This window comes from Mustela nivalis, assembly GCF_964662115.1.
Source record: "Mustela nivalis genome assembly, chromosome: 1".
NCBI lineage: Eukaryota > Metazoa > Chordata > Mammalia > Carnivora > Mustelidae > Mustela > Mustela nivalis.
This window is the reverse complement of record NC_139020.1, coordinates 197,759,457-197,784,751: the sequence shown is the minus strand read 5'-3', so window position 1 is coordinate 197,784,751 and position 25,295 is coordinate 197,759,457. Positions and strand designations below refer to the sequence as shown.

The following is a 25,295-nucleotide window of genomic DNA, read 5'->3' as shown; positions in this document are numbered from 1 at the left end:
TCCTCAAAAAGTTAAACATGGAGTTACCACATGGTCAAACAATTCTACTCCTACATATATACGCCAGAGAGAAGCGAAACATATATCCACATGAAAACTTGTACACATGAATATTCACAGCAACATTATTCATAATAGCTAAAAAGTGATAAGAACTTAAATGTCTATCAACTGATGACTAAATAAAGGTGGTATATCCATACAATGGAATAGTATTCAGCAACAAAAAGGAGTAACAGATTAATATGTGCTATAATACTGATGAACTTTGAAAATATGATGCTAAACAAAAGCCAAGAGCCAAAGACCATATACTGTATGACTCCATTTATATGAAATGTCCACAAAAGGCAAATCTATAAAGCACATTAGAGGGCAATGCAGATATTGGCATTCATGGCTAGGGTATTAGGTTGTTTTGCGGGTGATGAAAATTGATTGTTCTAAAACTGATTGGGATGATGGTTGCTCATATCTGTGAATATACTAAAACCACTGTGGGGGGAACCACTGAATTATACACTTTAAAAGGGTGAGTTATATAGTACGTGAATTACATGCCATATATATATATGTTCTAGCATATATATATATGCTAGAACACCCACAGAAAGAAATGTTTTATGGTAAGTACAGAAGTAAATCAAGTCTGGATGCCAATTTATTGTTTTCGTGAGGATAGTTACAGTAACTTATTAATACGTCTGAAGTTTTCAGGCTTTCCCAAAAGTTAAATACTCATTATAATACTTCATACTTGGTCTGCTGTTTGACATCAAACACTGTTATTAAAACAAACCAGTAACAGGTAATAACTTCTTTGAGTGTTTCAAACAGCAGTTTTATAAACTGAATTGGTAAAAAAAAAAAATAAAAAATAAAAATAATAAACTGAATTGGTGGTTAGCCATACTAAACAAAATCTCTCTTGCTACATACAGATCCAACTCTATATATCCTAGTTCTTATTTTTGGTATTGTGGGCTTATTACCCTAATGTTCCTAATCACTGGATATGTAATGTATTTCTTATATTTTTAAAAATTGTGATAAAATATACATAAAACTTAACATTTTTTAAGATTTTATTTATTTATTTGAGAGAGAGAGTGAGAGAGGGAATGAGAAGGGTGAGAAGGGCGAGGGTCAGAGGGAGAAGCAGACTCCCCACTGAACAGGGAACCCAATGTAGGACTCGATCCCAGGACTCTGGGATCATGACCAGAGTTGAATGTATTTGCTTAACCAACTGGGTCACCCAGGCGCCCCAAAACTTACCCTTTTAACCATTTAAGTGTACTACTCATGGCATTAAGTACATCCACAATGTTATGCAACCATCACCCTTATCCAATTTCAGAACTTTATCATCCCAAAGAGAAACTCTATACCCATTAAACAATAACACCCTATTACCAGCTCCAGCTAACCTTTATCCTACTTTCGGTCTCTATGAAATTTACCCATTCTAGGCACCTCATATAAGCAGAATCATATAATATTTGTCTTTTGGTGTCCGGCTTACTGGATTAGCATAATATGTTCATGGTTCACCCAAGTTGCAGCATGTATTAGAATTTTATTCCTTTTAAAGGATGAATAGTATTTCATAGTATATATACATATGACAATTTATTTATGCATTCATCTGCTGATGGGACATGGGTTGTTTCTACCTTTTGGCTACTGTGAATAATGCCTCAACGAACACTGGCATGTAACTATACGTTTGGCTCCCCAGTTTCAATTCTTTGGCATATATACATAGCAGTAAAATTGCTCAATCATATGGTAATTCTTTGATTTTTTTGAGGACCTGCCAAACCATTTTTCCACCGCATATAGACCATTTTACACTCCCAACAGCAGTGAACAGGGGCTCCCAATTCTCTACCTTCTCACCAACAATTGCAGTTTTTTTTTCATAACAGCCATCCTCATGGGTGTGAAGTGGTATCTCATTGTGTGCAATGTATTTTTAGTCTATTATCTGTAAACAGAAGTTCACCTAGTGTTGATTTCTATAATTATATGTAGCACAGCCACGTTAGAGATACAAACAACAAATATTTACATGCCAATAAAATAAAGCACAGAATTACAAAGATTTAAATCAACTGAATTTTGAAAAAGATATCAAAGATGACAATGAATATAGACATAACACAAAACCTATATATGCCATTTTACTCATCTGGGACTAATGTCTAAAAGACTAATATGTGTACATAAAAATTTCACAAAGCAAGTTACAGTTTTGTGATTTATAGATATGACAGTGAAACAAATGAGGAGTCACTCCTGAAGTAAAACTTTTAGAGACACATTTATCCCTGACAGATCATTGTCACTGACCCCATTTTAAAGATAAGTGAATCTGGAATCAAATAGGTTTAACCACTTGTCTTAGACCACAAAGCAAATCTTTGGAAGAGATCTGGAAAATAACAATTTGACTTCTAGGCTTAAGGCAAAAATCTCATAATTTAATGTGCAAAATATCAAAGAAAAACTGAGAACCATTTCAACTCTTGACGGTAAATAAACTATGGGAAGCTGTCCACAACACTGAAGCTTACATCCTCCAACAACAATGACAGATAAGAAACTTCCAGCTAACGGACCTGAATGTGGATTTTATTCAAAACTACATTTCCCGCCCCGCCCCCACCATGCTCTAAGAACAGAGTCTCTAACTCTGTCTCTGTTTTCATTGTTTTGCTAAATTTTGGCGGTTCAAACGTAGGATAATTCTATTGTTAAACTGACAAAGCCTATGATGAAGCAAACAAAGAAAATGAAATTGTTCTTTGACAACCTTGCCTAAATCAGATATAGAAAGTGTTACTTGTCTTTTTTTTCCTGCACCCTACATGCTAAACAAGATAGTTAAATGTTTACCCTCACCGAATTTGATCCAATCGTTTTAGCGAAATTGAAATATATATTACGTATATTTTAAGAAATATTTTAAATTTCAAGAAATACTAAGAATATTTTAAGAAATCCATGCCCAGTTATGCAGAGGTGAAATGACCTGACTGGGATTTGCTTTAAAATACTTCAGCATGAAACAAGATGGGACCGAGGAGGGAGACGAACTGAACCGTAAGAGACTCTTAATCTCAGGAAACAAACTGAGGGGCGCTGGGGGGGTCGGGGAGGAGGGATAGGGTAGCTGGGTGATGGGACATTAGAGAGGGTATGTGCTATGGTAAGTGCTGGGAATTGTGTAAGACTGATGAATCACGGACCTTCACCCCTGAAACAAATAATACATTGTATGTGAATTTAAAAAAAAAAAAAAAAAAGCACCACCTTAAGCAAAGCAAAGGAAAAAAAGTAGAGATGAAACATTTGTGACCTATTTAAACTGTTCAATGTGGATGGTGACATATAGTTCTTTTCACCTTTTCTCTCTCTACTTTTGGCTATGCTTAAAGTTTTCACCATAACTTTTCACAAACTGAGTGATTTCCAAAAGAAGTTACTGTCCTGGTTATCGAAGACAAGTGGGCGGATACGAACGTCCTAGTTCTTCGGAACCATCCCGGCGAAGGGTCCCCCCGCAGAGGCGAGGCCGCCGTGGGCTCCGCGCCACCACGCGGGCCGAAGGCGCACGTTTTCTCCCAGGCTGAATCTGACAACTCCCTCGGTGCGCTCCCGAGCTCGGAGGACCGCCCAGCTCCGCTGGGAAGTGGCGCACGCGGGACTCACGCCCGCGGCTCGGGGAAGCCCGACAAACTCCGCTCGCGCGCTCCAAGGTCCCGGCCCAGTGTGGTCGGCCCCCGCAGCCCCTCGAGACCGCCGCTGGAGACCCCCGCACCGCCCCCTCCGTCTCCCCACCACGAACGCCGGCCCAACCCGCCGCCTACCATCCAGGTCCTCGTCGTCCTCCGACTCGGTGTCCGCCTTCGCGTCGGCGACCAGGCCAGCGCCGGGCTCCAGACCCTGGGAGCCGGAAGGAGGGGCGGCGGGCGGGCTGGCGGGCTGCGAGCGGGCCTCGCGCAGGCGGGTGAAGTAGTCCACCGCGAAGTCGACTAGGTCGGGCGGCTGCTGCCGCAGCACCTCCACGGTGTAGCCCTGCAGCAGCTCCGTGAGCCCCGGCGGGATCTGGATGTGGCTCATGCCGGCGGCGACCGCGAGGACAGGCGGGTCCGGGCCGCCGGCGGCCACTGCCTCCGCGCTCCCTCACGCCGGCCTTTTCGCCCGGCGCCCGCGAGGTCTCCTCCCGCGCGACCCGGCTCTGGCCCTCCTCGCGCCGCGCCGCCCTTCGGCCCGTGTGTGTCTCCGGGCCGCACGACCCTAAGCTACTACCGCCGACCTGGTGCCGCCGCCGCAGTCACTGGGCAGCCGCCGCCGCCGCCGCCGCCGCCGCGGGGACCGACGAGCCGGCAGGCGGGACGGGCGGGGCGGGAGCCCGGGTTGTGACGCACGCGACCGCGGGCGTGCGCGCCCCCGCCGACCGCCGGCCCCCAGTGCGCGTGCGCCGCTGGGCCGCCCGCCGGTCCTGTGCAGTCTCGGGTCGAGTCCCGGGAATGAGTGGTCTACTGGCTTAAGGGAGTCTTTGGTTCTTCCCACTCAGCCGGGAAGACCTTTCACATATTGTTTCAACATCCGGTAAGAGCCTCCTCTTTGCCAGCACTTGGTAGGCTCCAGGGACACAGCCTAGAGCCAGAAAACCAGACGACGCCTGGCACACACGTTACAACTTCAGTGTGGTTCCGGCTGTCCTGGAGAGCAAGAGGGCGCGCTTTAGGGGGTGACATTCAGGCTGACTCCGAGTCCTGGACAGGATCCCACGACAGGAAAATCTTGAGGAAAGCCATCTAAACATAGAGGGCAGCAAGAGCAAAGGGCTGGTAACAAGTCAGGACCACCCAGGTCCCAGGGTGGAGTGGTGGCAGGACGGTAGGACCTTCAGAAATCTGGCAGGAGGTCTGTGATATGTCAAACAGGAAAGGCGTGATAGATGGTAGGAGTTTCAGTGATACAGTAATTTGAGAGCCACATGCGAGAAATAAGCCTGTTAGAGTATGTATGCTGAGCGCGGAGTAAGGTGCAGAGCAGGAATTACTTTTGTGTCTCTTCTCCTCTTAAGCACTCCCACCAGGATTCTGCAGGCCTTTGCTCTTCCCATACTCCACCCTGGCCCCACACTGTTTCATGGTGTTGAGTAGACCATAAGGCACTGTTATGCTTTGCCCCTAGGGAGGGGGCATATGTGAACTGGAGAGGCTAGGCTATTTCCCAAGTTGCCCCCTTCACCCACACCAGAGTGAAGGGAATAGAAAAAGGTGATTGTTCTGGGTCCCAGTGCTGACGAAAGGCCAGTGGGCATAGGACAGAATCCTGCCTCTCTTTGCTGGGCCCAGACAGAAAGTAATGAGCTATAGGCTTGGGAACCTCCAAGGCATTTGGGATGGTTAAGCTCCACCAGGTAATTACTCAGTATTAATTAAAATCAGCACTAAGACCTCTTATATTGGCTTGGCACATACCCAGGAGTTCAGTGCTGCTAGGAACTCAGTTTCTGGAAACAGGAGCAACAGATCCCCACTGGTACAGAAGCCATCCACCCTCTAGGCTAGGCAAGCCTGTGATTCCAAACAGCTGTGTCTCCCTGGACAAGTTCCTTGACTCCAGGGGAAAGTCTTGCACAATTTACTTTGTGAGAGCAGGGATAGTGTCCAATTTGTTTCCTTTTTTTTTTTCCCCCCCTTAGTATTTATTTATTTATTTGACAGAGATCACAAGTAGGGAGAGAGGCAGGCAGAGAGAGAGCACGGGAAGCAGGCTCCCTGCTGAGCAGAAAGCCCAATGCAGGGCTTGATCCCAGGACTCTGGGATCATGACCTGAGTCAAAGGCAGAGGCTTTAACCCACTGAACCACCCAGGCGCCCCTCCAATTTGTTTCCTGCTGATTCCTTACCACACACTGTTGGGGAAGGTTTACTGAATGAATGAATGAATAAATGAATGAATTCTTCCACACAGCAAGTGGAGTCAGTGAAACTGCTCTCCTGAACCATCTCAGAACTAGAATCCTTTTTTTTAAAGTGCGCTTTCTGATATCAGTGTATGAACACTTCATTAAGGAAGGGTAGTAAGAAGCTAACGGGGCAGGGCTCATCAACTCTTCTCTGCTCTTTAGACCAAGCCTTCCAAGTATTCCAGGAATCAGCCCATATCAAGAACTGTGTGTCACTCCCACTGCACCACCATACCTGGGGATCTGCCTGTTTCAAACAATCCTACAACCAACCCTTTGGTAAGGCAAATTCACAACTCCACTCCCCTACTTGCTCATTCTTCAGGTTTTATATGTTTTTTTTTTTTTTTTTAAGATTTATTTATTTATTTATTTGACAGACAGAGATCACAAGTAGGCAGAGAGGCAGGCAGAGAGAGAGGAAGGGAAGCAGGCTCCCTGCTGAGCAGAGAGCCCGATGCAGGGCTCAATCCCAGGACTCTGGGATCATGACCTGAGCCAAAGGCAGAGGCTTTAATCCAGTGAGCCACCCAAGTGCCCCCAGATGCCCCCAGGTTTTATATGTTTTAAAGGGGGACAGGTACCTGTATAGTTAGGACTCTCACCTCAATTACAAAATAAGATAGAGGAAGGCCACTCTGATGACAGAGCTGGGTGTAGGCAGGTTCTCCAGGTCACTTCAAGGAAACTCCCATCAGCTTCTGCCAGGAGTAGGCTGGTTTGCTGTCAGTTGGCCCAAAGCTTGGCCTGCTAGCCAGCCAGCAAACACAGCATTCAAAGGGCATCTTTAGACCTGGAGGGAATGAGGGCCACAGAAAGCAGGAACCCCATAGCTGTTCCTTATCTCACAAACCAGCCTGAGAGTAAGGATGGACAGCCAGCCTCCCAGCCCTACCTGGCTCCCCTCCCTAACACCTTCCAAGAACAGGGATCCATCTCTGGGAAGCCCTTCTGTTGCAAGTGGAGTCCCAAAGGCCTTCATGAAGGCTCATTTGAGCTGTCCAAAGAAGAGTGCCTTAGAACAAAAGAGAATACCAGGGCCCTGAATCCCACATCTTCTACCCTCACCCTCCTAGGAGTGCCTTCATTCAAGCCTGTCCAGCTACACCACTAGAGGTTACCATGGCAACCAAACCCACAGACAGCAGGTAACCGGGAAACAGCTGCCACCAGTAAGTGATGGTGGGGGACAAAGCAAAAACAGAGACCCTCAGAAGCAAGAGAAATATAGAGCCTGTGGTAGAGAAGAGGCCTGACAGGTGCTCAGCTCCAAGCACCAGTCCTAGGAGTCTCTCCCCAGCAGGCAGTCGGAGCTTGCAGAGACTGCCACACCACCAACCACGGGCAGACATGAACACAATGGGGCCGGTTCTCAGAGATGTTTACAACTAGTAATCACAGTAACACAGGTGGGGCGCATGTTTAGCCTGACAGCAGTGGGTCTGGTGAAAATGAACATGGGTAAGGTACCAACTATTGTTTCCAATGAAACAGTGGATTTCATGTACTCTTGATAGGTTTATTATTTTAAAGCATTTTTTTTTCTTTCTAGGAGGAAGAGAAACACCCAAACTCCCCCAGACTCCTCTGGGAGCCTGCTCTTGGCCCAGACCTCCCAGTGTATATACCTTCTGCCCTCAGATACCCTCTGCATACTGGGAGTGGGGGAATGGACTCAGCCCAAGCAGCAACACCTCCCTCTTCTCTGCCCAAAAGTGATCTCTAGGCCATTCCACTCACCTACCTATCTCCTGGAACCTGTTGGTGATCTGACTACCCCTGCATGCCAGCCCCTCTGGTCCAGTCTTCCCAGCTCATTTAGCATCTACCACCATCAGTTTCTCTTTTGCCTCAGAAGTATTTATGAGCCTCTGGGACAGGAATGCTTGGTGAAATGGGCTATGTTTTCTCTGTCATCACAAGCTGTCCCTCAGCCTCTATAATGCCTCCCTCATGTGGCCACTGCCTTTGATCCAGGAAGTCTGCTCTATTTTAACAAGCATCCATGCCCCAGGATGGAGTTAATTCCCAGGCCACCTGTTTCTGCACCTGTGAGTCACCCTCTCCCCAGGACACTGTGTCCCAAGAAAGTATCAGTTTCTGCAGCGGACCTTGGGTCAGCCTCGGAGACCCCTCAAGGAAAGAACAGACCCTGGGAAGCAAGGGAAAGGCTGGCTGGAGAGCCATAGGCCTATATGCTCACCAGAGCAGAGAAAGCAGAAAAGAGAGCCCTCAGGGAACACCTGGTCCTGGGGCGTTCCCAGTACCTGTTGGGACTCTCTGCTACCTGTGGCCTCACTCACAGGCCAGTGGCCCAGCTTTGACCCTGTAGTGCAGACATGCCTCCTGGAGCTTGGGCCAAGCAGTCCCAGGACAGCCTCTGATAGCATCACAACCCTTTCTTCAGGCCTGTGGACACCCAGACATAACTCTGTCATCTGCACTCTATTATCGATCTGCCAATGATCTTGGCAGATCAGCTTACCCGGTCTGAGCATTGGCTTCCACATCCAAAAGTGGGGTAAAAATGCGTGCCCACTAAACATCGAGTTACATGGAGATAAAGTAATAAGAATAGGGGCGCCTGGGTGGCTCAGTGGGTTAAAGCCTCTGCCTTCGGCTCAGGTCATGATCCCAGGGTCCTGGGATCAAACCCCGCATCGGGCTCTCTGCTCAGCGGGGAGCCTGCTTCCCTCTCTCTCTCTGCCTGCCTCTCTGCCTACTTGTGATCTCTGCTTGTCAAATAAATAAATAAAAATCTTAAAAAAAAAAAAAAAGAATAAACCCATGGAAAGGTTAGAAAGGGTACAGGGGCTTCAGCCTCTAAAGAATTGTAGGTGGAGATGGTATGACCTTACAACAGGAAAATGGCACTACTGTTGCTTCTAATAGGCTTGTTGCAACATTCCACTCGCTGCCCCTCACCTTTGACCCAGTTATACTCTTATTTGTGCCTGGGTGAGGCTATTATCACCGGCTGGTTGTTTTAACACCTGCTGTCTGGCTTCTAAATGCTGCCTGTGACAGAGAAATTGTTGAGGAGGGCCCCAGCCCTACCCCCACCCTCACCCCCATCACGGACAGCAGAGATATATCAGGAACAGGTGGCATTTCAAAGTGCATCATAAAAAGGAAGTGCCAGCCAGGAGGGACTTACTTACCATCTGCTCTGCTCCCTTCACAAATACGTCTCCTGGGGCTTCCCTATTTGACTTAACACCTATCCAACAACCAAAGGAGTAGAAGAATCTATCACCACTAACATCAAGGAAACGAAACATTCCATTTTAAAATGGAAGCTGTTTCAAAGGGCAAAATAGCCAGACGCAAGGACTGTAAAAGTGATCCTGAGCCATGGGAATGGCTGTCATTTGGCTAGAATGCAAATGCACTCACAGGGGCTTTCAGGCAAAGGCTGAAGTTGCAGGATTATCTCAAGGACAGGGTGCTGCCAAGAGCTTCAAGAAACACTTATGTGGCCTTCTCCAAACCAGGGAGAGATTAAATAAAGACATCCTGCAGTATTAGGGAGCAGGCATAACATTGAATTAATCTTCCTAAGCAGAGGGCACATAATTTTCATCTCAGAACAATGTTATTTGTTGTTGTTTTTGCTTGACCATAATTCCTTTCTGGTCATCCAAGAATATCTTCCCAGGAATAAAGTGTCCTTCCTTAAACCCCCAAATCTTTAGCTTCCTGCCAGGCTGGCCAAGCCCACTCTCAGATGGGGGTGGGTCCTTTCCCCCTCATCCCCTTATTCAAGTAATGGCACTAAAGCCTAAGTCCCAGGGTCTCTCTGCAGCTGCTGCAAGGTGGGATGTACCAGCAGAACTCTAACTGTGACTGCCAGGTGGGACAATGCCAGAGAAGCCCAGCTCTGGTAGCCTCGCCAGCCACCAGACAAGGACAAATTAACTGGGCTCCCTTACCTCCCCTGGATGTACCTGTGCATCACCAATAGCCTAATTAACAAAGCCCGGCTGGTGACATCAGATCACAGTGACCCCCAAACTCATGATAAGTCAGGATTGCTTCTGGCTTTTAGAACAATCAACTCTCTGTTAGCTCAGGGCAGAGAGGTGAAGAGTGAAAGGAAGGGCTGCAGGCTTGTACTGAGGGCTATGGGAATAGTTAGCAATCAAGCTCCCCCACTTCCCCATCAGGCAGTTGCTGCTAGGACAGTCAGGGAAGGCTAGGCTAGCCTAAAACTTCCTCCTCTTCCTCCTCCTAAATCCCCTGCCTGGAGCCACCAAGAAGGATACCAGATCCCTGACAACCTCCACCAAAGCCACAGGCTGCCTGCTGAAGTGACCCAGAATCGAAATAATTTCACACAATGCAAAAATTAGAAACAATATTTATTGTTTCCTGTTAAAATAGGGCGCTCTCATGAGAAAAGAGTGTGTGAAAAGAGCCTTTCCTACACCCCAAGCTTTGTCACTTATCTCAGCAGGCTAGAACTGTTGATTCAAAACCCTCCTCACTGTGTAGGAGGGAAAGCTCTCCATCTACTCCTGGGAAATTAGGCTACTGTACTTTTAGCTTTGATTACTTGCATGCATTAGAAAGAAAAACTCAACCTGTTAACAGGCTATCTGCCCCTAGGCACATTTGCTCAGTCTACTTGGACAGAGAGATGTGGCCTTCAAGTCCACATCCCCATATGCAGGCCAGGATTAAGTGATAACCCTGGAAATCTGGTGGGTGTTCCTGGGTAGGGATCGAAGACAACACCAACTCTTGGTCAGCTGGTTGAAAACATGCATAGTGTCTCTAGTGAGAAGCTGAGTTTCTCTCTTTCTTGAGTAGTATTTTGGGTGTAGTAGGGCCTGTAGTCCACCAGTAGATAGCTCTCTGACCGTAGGTGGTATCTGGTCTAGAAGCTACTTACTCCACCTCCAAATCCTCTTGAGATCCCTTAAACTGACATGAGTAAATTCAAGTTTCAAAATGGCACACCAAGTTATACCAGGTAGAGGATGTCATTAAGGCAATGGTCTCAACAAGTCCATGTACAGAGTTCTGATCCCACCATTCCCCTCCCTTTGCCTTCAGGACTGCCTAGTCCTACCCACGGCTTCTCCTCTGTGATAGCTTCTATCTTCCAGAAGCCTTGAGCAGCCTTCAGCCTCATAAGTTGGGAGTGGCCCAATTAAGGAACTTCATGGCAACTTCAAAGCCAAGGAAACAGGCCTGAGAAGGGGTTAAAAGGAAGAAAAAAGCTAGCAGAAGTTGGGAGTATCACAAAGACCCCAGCACCATGCTTGGCTGCCCCTGTCAGGACCAGAACCCTTCCGTGACTTCATCAGAAGCCCTCCCCAACTTCGTTCCCACCCCAGGTCAGGGAGTCAAGCTGTGCTTTCATATTCCTGTGAAGGGAAGAAAATCCATGTCTCAAAACTACCCACTTCTGATGACCAAGACAGGAGATCAAAACCCCTCCCCTTATGGGGCACCTGAGTGGCTCAGATCGTTGAGCATCTGCCTTGGGTTCCAGCTATGATCTCTAAATCCTGGGATCAAGCCCCTTGTCAGGCTCCCAGCTCAGCAAGGAATCTGCTTCCCTCTCCTTTTGCCCCTCCCCCTGTTTGTGCTCTCTTCTTTCTCCCAAATGAATAAATAAAATCTTAAAAAAAAAAAAAAAAAGCCCCTCCCCTCAAAGAATTCCAAAGACGATGACAACTGAAGCTTCAGGAAAAGAAGCAAATAAGGAGGCTCTGGCTGAGGGTGGGATTTGGGGAAAACTGAGCCCCCAATCCAATCTTGGAACAAGCAAAAGTCAGCCCATCTAGACCTAGGAACCTGCTCTAAGCCCTGAAGGGAAAGCATAGCCCCTGCTTTCCACTCACCGCATTGGCTGGAAAGGCTCGGATCATCACTGCATTGAACCCCTTATACAAGGATGTGACTCCTTCGTTCTGGATCAGCTCTCTCAGTACATCTCTGAAACCATTAGGGTATTTTCCAGGAGGTGCTGTGGGTGGAATCCAACTGTTAAGGCTTTAGGAAGTTTCCTGACCTGCCTATAGTAACCTACACGGGAACAGTTCCATAATCAAGTCTTCCTGCTGGGTCACCGCATCAGGAAGAGAACACCCTCCAGGTCATCTGGGACCAGTCCACAGACAACACCATTCACCTTGGGATAAACATACAATGTCTGGATTACTGATGCTGAGGGAGTGGAGAGGAAAAGTGAAGCACGTAAGAGTCCTTCTGCTCATGGGAAGGCAGCAGAGTTGATCTGACTGCTTATCTCACTTATTTTGTGTTCTGGCCAAAAGGAAATGAATCTAGGGTTCCTAGGACACAAATGACTGTAAGGGAAAATGTTGGTCAGAGAGCTGCTGGGTGCTGCTGTGGAGAGTATCTCCAGGGCCCTAAGAGCTCTGCACCCCAGGGGCAGCCAGTTCTGGTACCCAGTCCACCCCCATCTACCCCACTACCCTCCACTAACCAGTCTGGAAGCGGGACTTGAGCACGTCCGGGGGGATTGCCACAGCCCAGTTGAAGATCCCTGCGATGCCCCCAGCCACCAGGATCCGAGGCACACTGAGCTCACTGACACTGCAGAATACCAACCGCAGCCCCAGTCAGACAAAGGCTGTGAGCAAGGCATTCAAACCATCCCCCCCCTTGGCGGATGGGGCAGTTACACCGAGGGAGAGGCTGGTCAGAGGGAGGAGGTCCAAGGCCAGGGCTCCTGTGACATGGTAGCTGCCACTCCTTGGAGGAGGTTTCATGAACTTGTTTCATATACTTGCTCCAGCAGGTGAAGTACAGAGTAAGCAGTGTTAGCTGGTCTCAGCAGCAAGGACAGGAAAGTGGACATGGAGCCAGAAGCAAGCCCCACTCTGCCTTCAGACCCACTCACAGTAAAGGGCAACAAACCCATGACGGAGCAAAGTGGCCTCTGCGTTCTTCTGTTCTCCTCACCTCTTTCCCTCTGGCGTCAAGATATTTTTTAGCCACTCATATGTCATGAAATACATCCCGCTGGCTGGAACATCTGTTAGGGGCAAGAAAGAAGCAAATTAAAGAATATAAAATCCTCATGGATTTCTAGAACTTAGAAGAGCCAAGCTTGGTGCTGGCCCTTTCAAGGTTTCCTGGGAAGTTCCTCAGCCACACCTCCTATGTGCAGTAATCATTTTGCATTAATTAGATGCTGCTTTGGGGCAAGCACTGGTATGAATGAGCACAAACACATGCAACATCACTTCACCTTCAAAGTCCCCTCTGAGTGGTCCCCACGGACACGCCCACTCCATGTTACAACTACAGCCAGCCTCTGGCCTTCTTCCAAACAGCTACAGTAGGACAGGGGTGAGGCTGTGTCTGCCTCTCTGACTGCCACCCCAGCAGCACATGCCTCTTGAAACCAGGGAGAGCCCCACTGTCCCTCATCCCTCCAGCCATGACTGCTATCTACTAGCTACTCCCCTGTAACTGGCACTATCTTGAGTTACATCCTTGAGGGCCAGCCTGCCAGAAGGATACAGGTCCTCCTATCCTCATTTGTCTCCATGCTGGCCAGGGATGAGACTGCCCCAAAAACAGGACACACCATGCCAGTCAGAAGTGTAGCCTGTACAATGCCAAGGCATTACCTGTATCCGGGGATACAGGTAAGACCCTCTATGGCAAGCCCTCCTCTGATGAGCTCCCCCTGCAAGGTGTCCTCAGGTGGAGATTACCTCGCATGAGGGTGAGCACTGTCCCTTTGTAGATGCCTCGGATCCCAGATTCCTGGTATAGCTTCTTGGCACAGTCCAAGGCCCCACTGTATTTGGTTTCTCCCAAAGAAGCCTGAATCTGAGAGGGAGGAAAAAGTCATCAAGTCAGTAGCAGCAACATCAGAGTCAACAGGCTCAGCAGGTTACAGATTACAAGGTGAGTGTGGGAGTGATCATTATTAGACCAATGAAAGACTGCCCTGTCAAACTGCTAGTTATTTGGAACATAGAATATTGGTGGAAATCACTGGGAAATAAGGTTAAATGAAAATATCACAAAGCATCCACACACAAGAAAAAAGTCAACAGAGGAGCTGGAAAATATGTGGAGGAATTCTCTCAAATACAAGAGCATTCCCAATAAAGCCAGTTGGAAGGTCATTCACTTATTCCTTCAACAAATATCCATTGAGCACCAAATCCATCCCAGGCTCTCAGAGATCAGGAAGCTCGATCAAGGAAAGGTGAACAGGAAAGAGCTGTTCAGAGCTCTTAAGTGCCACGACACAGATCCTGTGCAGAGCCGGGGGAGGAGCAAGGAGAGGCCTCCATACCAGTCTCTGGCATCCAGGGCCTAAGACACAAGAGCTTAAGTAAGGCAGGCAGGGGTAATTCCAGAAAAGATCTGAGACAAAGAACCCCATGCAAGATCCACAGCGAGTACAGAGCCAAGAAGAATCACAACACACAGAGGCATCAACCAAAGAATAATTAAAGCTGGAGAGTTAAGGGGCGCCTGGGTGGCTCAGTGGGTTAAGGCCTCTGCCTTCAGCTCAGATCATGATTTCAGGGTCCTGGGATGGAGCCTTGCATCAGGCTCTCGGCTCATTGGAGAGCCTGCTTCTTCCTCTCTCTCTCTCTCTGCCTGTCTACTTGTGATCTCTGTCTGTCAAATGAATAAATAAAATCTTGAAAACAAAAAAAGTGAAGAGTTAAGCTTTAACAGTTCCAAGGAGAAACATGAAATAAACATATAAGTTCAATAATTTTCCTACATACCAGCAATAACAATGTGAAAATAATGCGGAGGAATCCTATTCTAAAGATATTATTTTTTTTAAGATTTTATTTATTTATTTGATGGACAGAGATCACAAATAGGCAGAGAGGCAGGCAGAGAGAGAGGAAGGGAAGCAGGCTCCCTGCCGAGCAGAGAGCCGGAAGGAATCCTATCCTAAATAGCAATAAAATATATGTGCGTCAAACAGTAATAGGATTTGCATAAATAAAACTAAAGCACTCCAAGGAACATAAAAAAAAAGAGAGAGATGAATAGAGTCATCATTCTGATTAGGAAAGTTTTTCCTTGGAAAAACTTCAATTTTTCTAAAAATAATAAATTTAAGACAATGTCAATCATAAAGTAATGGCTTTTTAAAATATAACTTCCCCCAATGATCTGGGCACATGTAAATCTGGTATGTCTGAGGAACAGCAAGGAGACCCACGTGACCAGAAGACACTGGAGCCTACTCACGGTGATGTGGGGGCCAAAGAGGATTGGTATGGAATTGATGTCTTATTTTGAGAATCTTCTCCCTGTTTTGTGATGAAGGTGACCTGGAGCAATGTGGCTGCAAATGGAGGGATGAGAAGGGACAGACTTGGCATACACTGAAAGCAAGCTTAACTGTTGAATAGATGGGACATGTACGGTGAGAAAAGAGAGGCATCTCGGATGACTCCTGTGATTTAGAGCTGAACAACTAGAAGTATGGTTGCCACAACTGAGGTGGAGAAGGTTGTAGGCGGAGCAGTTATTGGAGAAGACTGGGAGCTCATTTTTGCACATGATGACACTGAGGTGCCTATTAGCATCCAAATGGAAATGTTGGATAAACTTGTATGGAGTTCAGGAAAAGCCTGAGTTGGAAATATAAATTCTCTCTGCTGAAGTGCAACAAAAAACCCCAGATGTTATTTTTATTTAATTGGGGGGGGGGTGCAAAAAAGGTGGTTTTATTAAAGGATGAGACAGGACCCATGGGTAGAAAGAGCTGTCAAAAACCCTAGACTTTATTTTTAAGCAAACATGAGAAGACTCTGAAAGTCCAAAGAAAAAGAGAGACTGGTTAGGAGACTCTGAACTTGAGGAATGACTTGGTGGTAAGTTCCTTGGATTTTCTTTCTGATATATCTCAGATCTGGGGCTGAGGAAACTGGCAATCCAGGAATACGAACAAGCATAGACCAGAAAGAGCCCCAACAAAAGCCTGTGTTCTCTAGACGAAGGACCAAGAAAGGGTCAGCTTAGAAAGATAAGAAAGTTTTAGACAATAAACACTCAACTCTAGCCATACACCATAAAACAAAACCACACCAGCAAACACCAAGTGGGGAACTTGGACTTCCACCCTTGCAGGGCTCTAACAAGGAACCCAACATGCTGTCAGGGTGGAGTCGGAGAAGGCCAGGTAGGGAACTAGGACTTTCATCCCTGACAGCCAGTAACCAGCACCCTCCTATCGGCTGGGGTCAGTGGAGATGCTGCAACTCCCACACCCACCCAGCAGTAAAAAAAAGTGCCCCACCCTGAGGTGCCAACAGAAGCCAAGTCGGGAACCTACACTTCTATCTCCACCTGGCAATAACAAGGCAGCATTCTTTCCTTTCCTGCTGGAAAAAGCCAGCTAAAATAGAAAATACGTTATTTACGTAACATGCAAATAACCAGGTTTCAATTGAAAATCACTCATCATACTCCAAACCAGCTAGACCTCAAACTGAAAGGAAAAAGACAAGCAACAGATAACAGAGATGTTACTGTTATCTGACAAATATTTGTTTGGTTTTGGGTTTTTGTTTGTTTATCTGACAAAGATTTTAAAGCAGCCATGGTAAAAATCCTTCAATAAGTAATTATAAACATGCTTGAAACAAAAGAAAATATGGAAAGGCACAACAAACAAAGTCTTAGCACAGAAATAGAAGATGTAAGGAAGAACCAAATGGAAACCATATAATTGAAAAATACAACTGGAAAAAGAAAAGGGAAAAAGAAAAATATAACCAAAATAAAAAGCTCAATGGATGGCTCACTCAGGAGCAGAACAGAGGTGCGCCTGGGTGGCTCAGTTGGTCAAGCACCTGCCTTCAGCTCAGGTCATGATCTATGAGTCCTGGGATTGAGCCCTGAATTGAGCCCCACCTCCAGCTCCCTGCTCTGCAGTAAGTCTGCTTCTCCCTTTCCCTCTGCCCCACCCCCCTCATTCTTTCCCTCTCTCAAATAAATAAATAAAATCTTTAAAAAAGAAAAAAGAGCAGAATAGACGCAAGAGAGAAAAAAAACATCAACTGGAAAACACAACAATGGAAAATTTGAACAACAGGAAGAAAGCATACCGAAACAGATTGAACAGAACCTCAAGACTTGTGTGACTATAACAAAAAAATCTAGTTTTGTGGCCTCAGGGTCCCAGAAGGAGAGAAAAGACAACAGGACCGAAAAGGTACTTGAAGAAATCATTGCCAAAAGGTTCCTAAAACTTTCTCAATGTGGCAAAACATACACACAGTTTCAAGAAGATGAGCAAATACTAAACAGAATAAACCCAAGTAAGTGCATGCAATGACACATCAAAAATGAACTTCTGAAAACTAAAGATACAGAAAAAATTCTTGGGGTGCCTGGGTAGCTCAGTCAGTTAAGCATCTGACTTTTGATTTTTGGCTCAGGTTATCTCAGGGTTGTGAGATCGAGCACCGCATTAAGCCCCGCTTAAGATTCTCTCTTTCCCTCTGCCTCTGCCCTTCTTCCCATCAAAAAAAAAGAAAAAATCTAAAAAGCAGCTAGAGGAAAATGACACCTTATCTAAACAATCAGAAAGACCACAAAACTAGGGACAATAGAAAGAAATGGCACAGTATCTTCCAGGTACTGAAAGAAAAGAATTGTCAACCCAGAATCCTACATCTAGCAAAAATATACTTCAGAAATAAAGGGGAAATCAGGCATTCTTAGATAAAAGAGAACTAAGAATCTGTCACCAAAAGAAGACCTACCCCAAAAGAATATCTGCCCCCCAAAAATAGTGAAAGGAAGTTCTCTACACAGGAAAATGAAAGAAGGAACCCTGAAACATCAGGGATGGAAGCAAGAACATAGTAAGCAAAATTATAGGATGTTGTATAATGTTACTATGAGAGACATTATATAGTGATAAAAGGGTCAATCTACCAAGAAGACACAGCAATCCAAAATGTGTATGTAACAAACAAGAAAGCTACAAATAACATGTAACAAAACTGATAGCACTAAAAGGAGAAACAGACAAACCAGCAATTATACTTGGAGATTTCAACTCCCTCTGTCAACAAACTGGTAAAACAAAAAGACTGAAAACCAGCAAAGATAGAGAAGAACTCAATACCATCAACCAACAGGATCTAACTGACATTTACAGAACCCTCCACCAAATGAGAGCAGAATACACATTCCTTCCAAGTGTCCATGAAGTGCTCACTTCTGATGCAAATACATTAAAAATCAAGTGACCATGGAACAGACTGGATAGATCACAGGCATAAAACAAGCTTCAAGAACTTTAAAAGATTTTAAATAATACAGAGTTATATCTTCTGATCACAATGGGCTTAAACTAGAAATCAATAATCTCCAACACTTGGAAATGAAACAATACTCTTCTAAATAATTTAAAAAGGAAGTCTCAAAGGAAATTAGAAAACACACTGAACTGATAGGCAATTAATATGCAAGTTAGAAGTGCCTGGCTGGCTCAGATGGGAAAGCATGCAACTGCTGATCTCGGGGTTGTGAATCTGACTCCTACACTGGGTACAGAGATTACTTAAATAAGTAAATAAATTTTTAAAAATACATACACAGAGATAGATAGATAGATAGATAGATAGATAGATAGATAAGAATCTATCTATAGATATCTATCTATCTATCTCTATGTGTTTGTGAGACACAACTAAAGCACTGCTAAGAGGAAAGCCATTAACACTGACTGCATACATTAGAAAAGAGGAAAAGACTCAAATCAATCATCTAAGCTCTCACCTAAAAAGCCCTTCAAAAAGAAAAGCAAACTAAACCTAAAACAAGCAAAAGGAAGGAAATTATAAAGATATGAGCAGAAACCAGTGTAATAGAAAACAGAAAAAGAGTTGAAGAAATCAATAAAACAAAGAGTTGTTTTCTTGAAAGAATCAAAAACATTAACAAACCTCTAATGAAGCTGACAAAAAAGAAAGAGAAAATCACAAATTACCATACCAGGAATAAAACAGAAGATATCACCAGAGACCATGTAGACTTCAAAAGGATAATAAGGGAATACTACAAACAACTCTACACAGACAAATTTGACAACATAGATGAAAAAACAAAAACATAAACTATCACAATTCGCCCAACATGAAGTAAGGAATTTGAATAGCCCTGTAACTATTAAGAAAATTGGATTCATAATTTTAAGACTCCTCCCCAAATCCCTAAGCCTAGATGGTTTCATTATAAAATTCTATCAAATGTTTAAAGAATTAACACCAGTTCTATACAATCTCTCTCCAAAAACAGAAGGGGAAACACTTCCTAATTCATTTTAAGAAAATAGTATCATCCTGAAACCAAAAGCAGATAAAATAATATAGAAAAAAATGACAGACTAATAATCTTTCATGACTATAGTTGTAAAAATATTTAACAAAACATAAGTAAATTGAATTCAGCAATATACAAAAAGATCATACAACATGTTCAAGTTGGTGGGTTGGTTCCAATAATGCAAAGTTAACAGGTTAAAGAAAAACCACTTTGTGATTACATCAATCAATGCAGAAAAGTATCTGACAAAAGTCAATATCCATTCATGATAAAATTCTCAGAAAAAAAGAGTAACAGAAGGTAAACTTCTCAACTTGATAAAGAGCATTTAAAAAAAAGTACATCTAACATATTTAATAATGAAATAGTAAATACTTCTCTGTAATAGTGGGGACAAGGCAAAAATGTCCATTCTTGTCATTCTTATTCAACACAGTTCTGCAAGTTCTAGCCAGTGAAATAAGGAAATAAAGGTTAAACAGATCAGGAATGAGGAAATAAAACTCCCTATTTGCAAATGACATGACTCTATACATAAGAAATCTCACTGAGAGCTCCACCTCGGGCTCTCTGCTCAGCGGGGAGCCTGCTTCCCCTTCTATCTCTGCCTGCCTCTCTGCCTACTTGTGATCTCTGTCAAATAAATAAATAAAATCTTAAAAAAAAAATAAATCTCACTGATTCTATTAAAAACAACACACACACAAAAAAAAACCCTAGAACTAACAAGGGATTCAGGAAGGTCACAGGACATAAGATTAACATACAAAAATCAACTGTATTTCTATAAACTAGCTATGAACATTAGATAACAAAATTATAATTACAGTACCATTCACAGTGCAATTTTTCAAAGTCAAAAAAGAAAGAAGACTTAGGCACTAATATAAGAAAACACGTACAGGACTTATATGCTGAAAATTACATAGTGCTGATAAAAGAAATTTAAAGTTCTAAATAAATGGAAAGATATACTATGTCCATGGATTGGAAGACTCATAGTAATAAGAGTCAATTCCATCCAAAATGGCCTAAAGATTTAACATAAATCTTAGCAAGATTTTTCCCAATTTTCTTTTTTTTTTTTTTTAAGATTTTATTTATTTGAGGGGCGCATGGGTGGCTCAGTGGGTTAAAGCCTCTGCCTTCGGCTCAGGTCATGGTTCCAGGGTCCTGGGATCATGCCCCACATTGGGCTCTCTGCTCAGTGGGAGCCTGCTTCCCCTCTCTCTCTGTCTGCCTCTCTGCCTACTTGTGACCTCTCTCTGTCAAATAAATAAATAAAATTTTTTTTTAAAGATTTTATTTGAAAGAGAGAGAGAGTGAGTGAGCTAGCACAAGCCAGGAGGGAGAGGCAGAGGGAGAAGCAGACTCCCTGCCTGGGAGCCCCACATGGAACTCAATCCCAGGAGGGACCATGACCCAAGTTGAAGGCAAACACTTAACCGAATGAGCCACCCAGATGCCCCTTAATTTTCTAGATTATCCTAAAGTTTATATGAAAACACAAAGGAAATAGAATAGCTAGAACAAGTTTGTTTTGTTTTTTTTTAAAGAATAAAGTTGGAGGGATCAGATTACTGAATTTTAAGACTTAGTATATGCCTGTATTAATCAAGCCTATAGTATTAGTGGAGGGATAAATGCATAAATCAATGAAAGAAAATACAGAACAAAAAAGAGTATGCACACAAATATGCCCAATTGATTTTTTTTTAAGATTTATTATTTGAGGGGTACCTGGGTGGCTCAGTCATTAAGTGTCTGCCTTTGGCTCTCGTCATGATCCCAGGATGCTGTTTCTCCCTCTCCCACCTCCCACCTTGTGTTTCCTCTCACGCTGTGTCTCTCCTCTCTCTGTCAAATAAATAAGTAGAATCTTTTTTTTTTTTTAATGTTATTTATTTATTTGAGGGAGAGAAAGAGCATGAATTGGGGAGGGGAAAAGGGAGAGGGAGAGAATCTCAAGCAGAATTCCCACTGAGCACAGAGTCCAACAATGGGCAGGGCTGCACCGGGCTCGATGTCACCACCTCACAATCACGACCTGAGCCAAAACCAAGAATTGGGCGCCTAACCAGCTGAGCCACCCAGATGCCCCTTAAGAGAGTATTTTGAGCAAACAATTTTAATTTGGGGGCACCTGACTTCAGCTCAGGTCATGATCTTGGGATCTTAGGATCCAGCCCCACACGGGGCTCCACACTCAGTGCAGAGTCTGCTTGGGATTCTCTCTCCTTCTCCCTCTACCCCTCCCCTTGCTCAGGCACATGCACGCTCTCTCTCTCAAACCTTGTTCTCTCTCTCAAATAAATGAATAAAATCTTTTTAAAAAGAGACTCTGTTGGGGCATCTGGGTGGCTCAGTGGGTTAAAGCGGGCTAAAGTGGGTTAAAGCCAAAGGTTAAAGCCTCCTTCGGTTCAAGTCATGATCTCAGGGTCCTGGGATCAAGCCCCACATTGGGCTCTCTGCTCAGTGGGGAGCCTGCTTCCCCCTCTTTCTCTGCCTGCCTCTCTGCCTGCTTGTGATCTCTCTCTCTCTCTCTGTCAAATAAATAAAATCTTTAAAAAAGAGAGAGAGAGAAAGAGACTCTGTTAAGAGGATGAAAAGACAAACTATAAACTGGGAGAAAATATTTGCAAATCATGTATATGTCAAACCACTAGTATCTAGAATAAAGGACTCTCTCAAAATGCAACTAATAAAAAAAATTCAATTAGAAAACGGACAAAAACATGAACAGACACTTCACCTAAGAGGATACACAGCAAATAAGCATTGAAAAGATGTTCAACATCTTCAGCTGTTAGGTAAGTACAAATTAAAATGAGATATTACTACACACCTATCAGGATGGCTAAAGTTAAATATAGTGACAGCACTAAATGTTGGCGAGGATGCAGAGAAACTGGACCACTCATTCATTGCTGGCAGGACTATAAAACATAAAAAACTAAGCAACAGTTTGGCAGTTCCTTTAAAAACTAAACATGCAGCTACCATATGACTCAACAATTTGTACTCTTGGGCATTTATCCCAGAGAAATGAAACTTATTTTCTTAGAAAAACTTCTGGGGGCGCCTGAGTGGCTCAGTTGGTTAAACAACTGCCTTAGGCTCAGGTCATGATCCTGGAGTCTCAGGATCAAGTCTTGCATTGGGCTCCCTGCTCAGGAGGGAGTCTGCTTCTCCCTCTGACCTTCCCCATCTTGTGCTCTCTCTCTCTCTCTCATTCTCTCCCTCTCAAAGAAATAAAATCTTAAACAGAAAAGAAAAGAAAAACTTCTGAACATGAATGTTTACCATCTTTATTCCTAATAGTCAAAAGCTGGAAACAACCCAGATGTCCTTCAGTGGACTATTAAAAGAGAAATGAACAATTCATACATGAAACAATCTAATGAAATTCCAGAAAATTATGTTGAGTTAAAAAAAAGCAACAAAGGGGCACCTGGGTGGCTCAGAGGGCTAAGCTTCTTCCTTTGGCTCAGGTCATGATCCCAGGGTCCTGGGATCGAGCCCCGCATTGGGCTCTCTGCTCAGTAGGGAGCCTGCTTCCTCCTCTCTCTCTCTGCCTGCCTCTCTGCCTACTTGTGATCTCTGTCAGATAAATAAATAAAAGCTTAAAAAAAAAAAAAGCAACCAAAAAAGTTTGCCTGGTAAGTTTACTGTAGTGTAGTTCTATCTGTATAACATTCTTGACATTATAAAATGGCAGAAATAGAGTACAGACTGGTGGTTGCTGGGGTAGTGAAGAACTGGAGTGAGAGAAAGGAAGTGGATGTGGTCATGACATGATGGAAACATTCTGTATCTTTTCTGTATAAATATCAATATTATTGTTGTAATATTGTACCACAGTTTTACCAGATGTTACCTATGTGGGGAAACTGGGTAAAGGGTAAATGTGATCTCTCTGTATTATTATTTTTTTTTAAAGATTTTATTTATTTATTTGACAGAGAGACAGCAAGAGAGGGAACAGAAGCACAGGGAGCAGAAGAAGGAGAAGCAGGCTTCCCGCTGAGTAGGGAGCCTGATGTGGGGCTCAATCCCAGGACTCAGCTGAGCCACCCAGGCACCCCAATCTCTCTGTATTATTGTAATTTTTTCCTTTGTATTATTTTTTACAACTGCCCAGAGATCTAAATTGTCTCAAAATAAAAAGTTTAATTTAAAAAATATACAAATTGTAATAAAGCCTGTACTGTTAAAAGCTAAAAAAAAATACACAAACTTAAATGACAAATGTAAACCATGAAACAGGCTTGCCACGTATAATAAGTAATTAACAATTACAAAGCTTTTGTAAGTCAAAAAACAAATGAGCAAAGAACACAAAGAGGAACTTCACAATGGAAAAATACAAACAATGAATATTCATCAAAATAATTAACCTCACCATCATTTAAAAGCATCAAAATTTAAAACAATGCCAATTTTTCATTGGCAGAGATTGTAAATTAGATGACGCAGAGTTTGCTGGTAAGTGGTTGCTCTTCTATTATTGACTGGAATAGAAAGTGACAGGCCGATATAGGGGGATCATTTGGTAATAGGTATTAAAAACTTTTTTTTTAGGGAGGCGTCAGTGGCTCAGTCCATTAAGTGTCTGCCTTCAGCTCAGGTCATGATCCTGGGGTCCTGGATAGAGTCCCACATGGGGCTCCTTGCTCAGCGGGGAGCCTGCTTCTACCTCTGCCTGCTGCTCCCCCTGTGTGTGCCCACTCTCTGACAAATAAATAAATAAAATCTTTTAAAACACACACACACTTTTTTGTTGTTGTTGTTGTTTAAGATTTTATTTATTTATTTGACAGAGAGAGACACAGCAAGAGAGGGAACACAAGCAGGGGGAGAGAGAAAGGAAGAAGCATGAGAGAGGGAGAAGCAGGCTCTCCACCGAGCAGGGAGCCCAACGTGGGGCTCGATCCCAGGACCCTGGGATAGTGACCTGAGTCAAAGGCAGACACTTAATGACTGAGCCACCCAGGTGCCCCAACACACACTTTTTTTAAAAGATTTTATTTATTTGACAGAGAGAGAGATCACAAGCAGGCAGAGAGGCAGCAGAGAGGGGGAAGCTGGCTCTCTGCTGAGCACAAAGCCCTTTGGGGGGCTCAATCCCAGGACCCTGAGATCATACCTGAGCCGAAGGCAGAGGCTTAACCCACTGAGCCACCCAGCAGCCCACATTTTTTTTTTTAAGTATACACCTTTAGGGGTGCTCAGGTGGCACAGTTAGTTAAGCATCCAACTATTGGTTTTGGCTCAGGTCACAATCTCAAGGTCATGAGATTGATCCCCATGTCAGGCTCCATGCTCAACATGGAGTCTGCCTGGAATTCTCTTTCCCTCCCCCTTTGTCCCTCCCCCTCGCTCTTTCCCTAAAATAAATAAATAAATGTTTTTTAAAAAGTATACACCTTTAAACATAATAATTTCAAGTCTGGACGTTTACTCTAAGAAAATAATCAGGTACACACACAAACACTTATTTAGCAAAATCTTCACTATCATATATAATTTGTCATGCCCCTAGATAAGGGATTATTGGGCAAATGACAGCCATGTAATGAAATAATACACAGAACACAATGCTTCAGAAAAATAACCACACAAAAAATTAGGATACATCAAATGAAAAAAGCATGTTACAAAACTAATGCATTACATGACCCCAATATTATTTCAAAAGTTAGTATTTCTTAATATGCATGTTTACCAAAAAGATCAGAATTCACAAAGAAACCCTAACAGTGGTTACCTCAGTGGGATGGTATCATGGGTGAGAAATATATTTTTTTCTTTGTGCTTCTCTGCATTATCCAAATTTTCTAGCAAGAATGGTGTGTTAATTTACTTCAACCATTAGAAGAAAATAGAAGTAACTTTTTTTTTGTTTTAAAAGGAGCCCTGTGTGGTAAGGCAGGCAGCCAGTTCATAACCTTGGCCTCTGAAAGGCCAGGCACTCCAAGGTCAGTGCTACACT

General features: G+C 43.9%; 2 protein-coding genes and 1 long non-coding RNA gene across 5 annotated transcripts in view; 1 reads left to right on the top strand and 2 right to left on the bottom strand.

Moving 5' to 3' along the window:
- PRKAR2A (protein kinase cAMP-dependent type II regulatory subunit alpha) overlaps nt 1–4,549 on the bottom strand; it is a 148,004-nt gene extending 143,455 nt beyond the window's left edge. The window contains exon 1 of one of the 3 annotated variants that reach the window (XM_082704563.1): nt 3,876–4,549. In XM_082704563.1, coding sequence (XP_082560689.1) covers nt 3,876–4,128 — 253 coding nt within the window. In that variant the 5' untranslated portion in view covers nt 4,129–4,549. The remainder of the gene's footprint in view (nt 1–3,875) is intronic. The other 2 variants (XM_082704565.1, XM_082704564.1) reach the window with 2 other exon arrangements.
- On the top strand, nt 4,481–8,776 carry LOC309850684. The gene is made up of 4 exons (XR_014304404.1): nt 4,481–4,620; nt 6,155–6,271; nt 7,069–7,140; nt 7,545–8,776. It is a non-coding gene; the product is annotated as an uncharacterized lncRNA (long non-coding RNA).
- A 1,560-nt stretch (nt 8,777–10,336) lies between these two features.
- SLC25A20 (solute carrier family 25 member 20) overlaps nt 10,337–25,295 on the bottom strand; it is a 29,958-nt gene continuing 14,999 nt past the window's right edge. The window contains exons 5-9 of the mRNA XM_082704659.1: nt 13,693–13,810; nt 12,932–13,004; nt 12,453–12,562; nt 11,845–11,969; nt 10,337–11,188 (exon numbers count right to left, since the gene is read on the bottom strand). Coding sequence (XP_082560785.1) covers nt 11,126–11,188; nt 11,845–11,969; nt 12,453–12,562; nt 12,932–13,004; nt 13,693–13,810 — 489 coding nt within the window. The 3' untranslated portion in view covers nt 10,337–11,125. The remainder of the gene's footprint in view (nt 11,189–11,844; nt 11,970–12,452; nt 12,563–12,931; nt 13,005–13,692; nt 13,811–25,295) is intronic.